General features: G+C 27.0%; 1 protein-coding gene across 1 annotated transcript in view; it reads right to left on the reverse strand.

Annotated features, from left to right (window-relative positions):
* Positions 1–3,100, reverse strand: part of LOC122270802 (speckle-type POZ protein-like) — a gene marked incomplete at its 5' end in the record, with an annotated part of 9,445 nt that extends 6,345 nt beyond the window's left edge. The window contains 1 exon segment of the mRNA XM_043049618.2: positions 1,986–3,100. Coding sequence (XP_042905552.2) covers positions 1,986–3,100 — 1,115 coding nt within the window.
* Positions 3,101–7,574: the final 4,474 nt, after the last annotated feature.

Below are 7,574 nucleotides of genomic sequence, written 5' to 3' on the forward strand. Positions count from 1 at the left end.
AAAAACAAGTAATTAATATCCAGAAAGAAAAATATATAATCTTTTCATCAGCTCCCACGATTATACTCGCAAAAAGGAGTACTTTCTAATATTGTATCAATATAGCCAAAGCAAAATATATCAATACAATAGTGTGAGGAGCACTAAAAAAAATAGAACCCTTTTAGTATTTATCTAATATATATGTACAAACATACATATACTCATATACATACATACACGCATATACATACATGCTTCATTTTATTCTGAACTAATTTAAATATAGAATTAAAATATAATTTGTAAATGTAATATTTATATATTTTGTTGGATACATTAAAACGTACTGAAACAAGAGCGCATTAAAAAAGAAAATACAACTGAAGAAAAAGAAATAATAAATAATGAAAAAGGTTACATCTATTGTAAATTAAACTTGGCGTGTCAATAGTCACGTGATAAATGACGCTCTTGTTCAGCCTCTTTAGTGAAGCTCCGCCCCTTCCCAGTCGACAATTATGTCTTTTCATGTGCTTCCTGGATCACCTGCATTGAATTGCGCCTTGGCGAATCTAGTTGGCTTCACAGATCATTATACGGAAATATATCTACTTAGCCTAATGTTTAGCAAAATATTCGGCCACCGAATATTCCGTAAAAGGTTCGAATACCGAATACTGGCAGCATATTCGTTTAATCTATACTTAAAACACACAAAATTTAAATTAAGTTGAATTAAAATTACTCATAATTTTTTGTATGTAATTCGTATTTATCACTCAATTATATTATATTAATAAAATATTAATTATTTTTACTTGAATTTGAAGAATGTTGTTCGTAATGTTGTAAAGGGGACGAAAATGTTCCGCTAAAATTTAATTTTACATTGCAAAAAAAAAAACATCCTTTTCGTAGTTATTTGAAATAATTTGCTTCGATTCCATACATTTTATTTCAATTTTATTTTTAATTGAAATGAAATAAAAAAAAATATATGGATTTTTATAATAAGTTAAAAATATTTTAAATTTATCTGTAATATTATCAATTTACTGTTATGTAATTGTTGTTGAAATCATGGCAATGCATTGTACCGTTTCAAAATATTTTTTTTTAAAATATTGAATTATGCTTTTCTTCATATGGTGTTATTCTGAAAAAATTTCTGTTTTCAATTAAATTCTGATATTTTTGTAATGTACTTTTTAAATTTTTTAATGAAAATAATAGCTAAAAGTTTTAATTATATTTCATTTAAGGCGTCGAAAACTATATAAATCTTTTTTTCATAAAAAAAACTCAGCTTAAACAAAACAAAATGGTTTGTTTTTGAAATTAAAAAAAATATATATATATTACTTTCCCGTTTTTGTAATAAGAAATCTACAATTTTTCTGGGTTTTTTTTCTAAAAGACAAACAAATTCATAGTCTGACATTTAAATAAAATATTGAAGCATTTAAGTAACAATTATATAGCTCTCATTCTTTCAATATTTGTCGGAGAAAAAATTAAGGATTCGACACAACTTATGTATTGATAGTTCTAAACAATTACAAACAAATCGGCAAATATATATATATATATATATATATATTGTAAAACATAGCACTTTGAGAATTTCTGTTATATTTTATAAAGGTACAANGAATACCTAGTTATTTCATTTTAGATAAATTGTTTATTTTACACTTTAACTGTCTCTCATTAGTTAATTTATAGAATACCTAGTTATTTCATAGAATAACTAGTTAAAGTGTCAAATTAATAACATATTACACACTTTAACGGACACGATCAGTTATTTCATGGAATAACTAGGTATTCTATGAAATAACTGCATTATATACTTTAACTGTAACATATGTTAATATATATATATATATATAAGTTTATCACCTATTAATAATTAAGTTAAATTTTTTTGAGAATATAAGCCCCTTATAAAAGTCTGATTTTATATTATTAAGTAAATATATAATTAGTTCTAAGAAACTTACCAACAGAATAGTTGTTTTCAGATTTTAAATATTTCGAAAGCTTGACTAAAATTTCTGACGCTAATCTCATATTTTCTTCAACCCATAAACACCAATTGGGAGCAGATAAAATTTTCGAAGCTTTTTCCAAAATAAAATTTAAAGCGATGGTCTTCAAACTTTCATGATTAATCATATCTGCCACTGTTATCACTTCACAAACATTTTCTTCTGAAAGCAGGGACAAAATTTTCGATGTGCATTTATCTTTTAGATTCAATACTTGATATTTATCGGCAGCCAGCAAAAGATTTAAAGTACCTTCGCAGTCCATTTCATTTACAACATCGGTGTACATAAATTCTAGCAGGTTTTGCAAGGTCTTCTCATTTAAATCCTTGATTTGCACAATTCCAGATTGATTTTCAAGCATGTCTTGATCAAACATCGCAGAAAATACAGGAGATCGAGAGGCTAGAACGGCTTTATGGGCCAGAAAATCTATGTTGTTGACCCTCAGTTTTACGTCCGAATGTTTTTTGCTCAGGAACAGTTCACGAAAATCATGTTGTAAAGACGAGGAAAAACTAGGCAGAGTTGTCGATTCTTTCTTAACAATCGAGCTGGCTGAGAGATTTTCAATTTTTGACCAGCTAGTAGTTTTCTTGGAAATAATGCATTCAGAAATAAATGTATAATTGTAGGAAGGAGGCCATGAATTTCCTGTGGACAAGCTTTTTATGCTAATCAATGTAGGAAGCACCCAAGGCTTGGTTGAATCAAACAAATGTAATTCACACATAGAAGCTAATTGTATGCCAGATGAGCTTAAAAATTTCATTCTGAACAATACTGTTTCATTCTCTGAAGATTTGTCTAACATTTGGATTCTTATTTTCACTACTTCATCAGCTGCGGCAATCAAGTCGATTTTCAAGTTGGGCAATATCGAATTTGGATCGGATATGTTTTCTGACCAGTCGAAGCATCCGACGTTAGATACATGCCACTTAAAAGTAAATCGGTCAACATCTACAATTGTTACAGCCTCAGATTCAATACATTGTACTTTGTATTCTTTTTCGCTCATGACATTGGTCATAACACAACGAATAATTATAGTATCTTGGCTCCAGTTTTTCATGAGTCGGCGTAACTCTTCTGTAGTTCCAAAATTACATCCCCAATGACCATTTTTACTCAATTTACAACTTTTCTTTTCTTCAGTCTTTAGAACAGATCCGTCAACACTATGTATTCCCAAAGTTACATCTAAAACAATTGATTTCGAATAATTATCAGGCTGTTTTCTAAATAAGTAAGCGATAGTTTTGTATTTACAATAATTATTATCTCCTGAGTTTCCTAGCGGAAACAGCTTTAATTCCCAAGTTTTGACTGGCAAGTTGGCCGCGTAAAAAGTGGGACTTAAAATTCTTTCATCATAAGCGGTACGACAAGATAAAAAGTTTTTAATTTTCCATGTAAATATGCATTGGTTATGTTTTGTAGCATCACCCATTCTTTAAATTATTCCGGCAGACAAGCAGTTGAACAAACAATAAAAAATATGTTAGCTTAACAGGAAATATTAACACATCATATGCATCATACGTTTCGTTTTGCAATTCTTATCGAAAGTAATTCTTTTACGGAAAGAGTTCTAAACACGAAATATCACTTTTTTTTAAATTTAGTTATATGACACGTGATCAAATTCCTTCATAGAAACGACGAAGAGGTAGTTGTAAATCAAGGTTATAGTCGACACATTTCATTGTACTCAACGCATAAGAAGGGGGTAAGAAAATTCCGCTCCCCCCATCAAGAGACAAATTTCGCTCGGTAAGAATAGTTCAGTGGCGTCATCTATTGCAATATAGCAAAACTAATTTCGAATATAAGATAAACACTTAAATTTCATTAATTAGTACCAAAATATTTTAAAATCCACTATTCAGTCAACTATAGTTTATAATATTTAGGTACAAAATTTAAATTGCGCTAGTAAATAATATATAATTTTTAATATCATTGCTATTTAAATCAAAAATTAAGGTTAAATTTTTAGGATGATATTCTTCTACATCATAAAAAATATGCAATCATTGTCATAGTAAGTGATGATCAAAAAACGAAGAAAAATTTCTAATTAAAATATGAATTAGAAAACGTATTACAGTTTTTGAAAATCTTTAATTTTAAACTTAGATTGATTTTGTAACAAATTATTCCATTTAAAGCTTACATTAAGACAAGATTATTTTTAATAATGTTAAATTTTATTTCGAGAATTAAAACGAATATTTAAAAAAGTGAAAAATATGTATATGAAATAGTAAATTAAATATAAGTTTTAAAACTTAAACGAAAAGTAAAGTTAAAATTATCAAAATATACATTTTGACATGTGCATATGATGCATTTTACAACTACATTGGGAATTAAAATATTTTTATGGAATATTAGTGATAAAAAACGGTTAAATAATAAAAACAATATTGCTTTTATTCAAAGATTTCATTTAAAATTTTAATTAATCTAAAATAACTATTGAAAACAAATCAGAAAATAATTAAAGTTAATTTGAATATTTATTTTAATTAATGTATTAAACATTAGCACTTACAGTGATAAAAATAATTTAAATGAAAAGAAAAAATTTTAATAATCTAAAATATTGAGCATTTTTGCTAAGTAATTGAAAATGGAACTAAATCTTTTATTAAAACAGTAAAAGCTCTCAAATACTTTTTCTAATTCAAAAATGAAAAATAATTTTTGAAACCATTGGTATTCAAATTGAATGTTTTAGACCATCAAGTTGGAAAATAAATAAATAAATAAATATTTAATAAAGATGAATTGAAAAAAAAATTACTTACTTTTGATGATGATGAAGAAACAAACATGAAAATAAGATACGGTTATTCTGTTAATATATTACAATTTATGATGATGAAACGATAACCTCCAATAATCCTTAATACAAAACAAATTAATAAAAGCTTTAAAAAGTTTTTTTCGTTGAAAGGTTATCGGAACTATAATTGGAGAATTATATTTTAAGCAATTTAAATTTTAAAAAAAAATTTAATGAACGGTACAAAAAATTATTATTAAAATGTAAAATAGGTGAAACCAATCATTGAAGGAACACTACCCATTGAAGGAACATTTCATATATATTGATTAAAAATAAGATTTTGAAAGTTTTTCTTTAGATTGATTGGTAACAATAGCTTAACTACCAAACAATGGGAAGTCATCCATAAATTGTATTGGATTACCTGGTCACATAGTGTTCTCTGGAAAAAAAATTTGAATTTGTTATTATCTGTGCAACACCTTGTTTCTTTGACAGAATTACAAGGTCAGTGTTTGTAGTTATCCGTTTAAAGTACAATTAATTGCATACAATAATGCTTTTTTTCTCATTGTCAGAAAGAAAATTCGAAATATAATTATTGCAGTTAAGTTTTATTTATTTTAAGCAACATAGCATAAGCAAGAACTGAGATAAGGAGGTGTTTATTTACTGGATTGCCAAACGATGAAAAACCAGTGAAAGAAGTGTTCCTTTACTGGGTGTTTTTCGAAGCTAATGAAAATAAAAGATAAACTTTAATTTTCTTGTACCTTTAATGATGCTCCGCATCAAAATTATGTTAAAAATACGAAAAACAACTTCTAACCAGTGAGGGAACATGCATGTTTTTTTACTGGGCATAGATTTCCCAGTGAATGAACAGTACGTGTTAATATGTTGACACTTTAATTTTCAATTCATGTTTCCAAAAAAAAAAGTTTCCATTTTCCAAGTATTTATATGTTGTAATTTCAAGAATAGGTTTGTTTTTAAATATTTGTATGGCATATAAATTCAAAAAGAGCATTAAAAAAATAACCAAAATTAAGTGTTCCTTTACTGGGCAATTTTGTGTTCATTCACGGGTAAGAACAGTTCCTTCACTTGGTCTTCTTACTTCTTGTTATTTGAAGCTCCAAAACTTTAAAACAATATTATGTAAGTTCTCTACAATTTTTTTACATAATTTGCAATTAGTAACACATATTGACACTGTCCTTTAACTAAAATTACGAATTTTGAAATTATTATGATGTTTTAAAAGGCAAGCAAAGCTTAAGTGTTCCTTCATTGGTTAGTTTATCCTACTGCATTCAAAATGGTATGTTTATTGACTTATTAAGTATATTACAAAACAATACTTTTTAAAACCTCCTATTAAATACGGTGATATGATCTCAGATCTCGGGGTTTTCAATCATAACAAACGCCTTTTAACATAAGATATATTTAATAACAAAAGGATGATGATAATGGTACAGTGTCATGGAGGAAACTGATTAGAACACTAATGATTTTACATTACTGCGCAGAGCGCCATCTATTGAGCTTTAGAAATTATAATTAATATGGAGAAATAATATTAACACACTTCCCCCCGATCAACTCTTAGTTCATAACAATTTTGTCATTTCATATATTAATCAAAGTTATTTTTTTCAAATGTAAGGTACCAATATTTAAAATATAATATAATCTTACCTTTTTACAATATGAGCCCTTCTTAATTATATAAAGATTATAATGCAATAATATTAATCGAATTCTTAAAATAGTATGTTTCATGAGCATTATTTCAAACCTTTAACAAATTATTACCTTATAAATGAAATTTTTGAAATTTAAGTAAATATCAATTGATGAAATTCAATTATCATATCATGAATAATAAATCAAGCAATTTTCACAACACAAATTCTTTCACAAGCAAAATATTTCAATTTTAAACAAACATGCATTTAAACAAGAAAATATATATGTTTGCATATTTTCTTCAAATCAAAAAAGTTCAAATAATATCTTAAGATAAACTTAATTTGTAAGTTAAATGATTATCTTAAGTAATATTGTAAAATAAAATGTTCAAATAATAATAAATGTGAATTTAAAGTTCAAATAGAATGTTCATATTAATTTAATTGTCCACTTCTAAATTATATAATAAATTTATAGGACGTTTTATTATTGACGTATCTGTTTTCAAAGCACATGCTCTTATTTTGTTATCACGTCCTTGAAATGTTTCCACAATTTTTCCAAGTTTCCACATGCTCCTTGGAAGTTTGTCATCATGAATCAAAACAATATCATTTACCTTAAAATTTTGATTACCTTTATCCAAATTTACATAATTGACAGCTCTTAAATTTAAAAGATAATCCCTTTTCCATTTCTTCCAAAATTGATTTATAAGTCTTTCTCGATATTTAAATTTTTTAATTATCATTTTTTTGTCAATCATGCAGTCAATACCGGATAACTTGACTGACGGTAAACTTATTAATCGTCTTCCAAGTAGCATGTGGGATGGCGTTAGAGGAAAAGTATCTGGAGAGTCTGTAGTCACGTAAGTAATAGGCCTCGAGTTAATCACAGCTTCTATTTCACATAGAACTGTTTCGAGTTCTTCACTAGTCAAAGATGTTTTCCTCAGTAATTTCCGAAGAATGATTTTCATTGAACGAACCATTCGCTCGTAGAATCCACCCCACCAGGGTGCTCTTTCAACGATGAATTTCCAC

This window comes from Parasteatoda tepidariorum, chromosome 2 (assembly GCF_043381705.1).
Source record: "Parasteatoda tepidariorum isolate YZ-2023 chromosome 2, CAS_Ptep_4.0, whole genome shotgun sequence".
In the NCBI taxonomy this organism is placed as follows: Eukaryota; Metazoa; Arthropoda; class Arachnida; order Araneae; family Theridiidae; genus Parasteatoda; species Parasteatoda tepidariorum.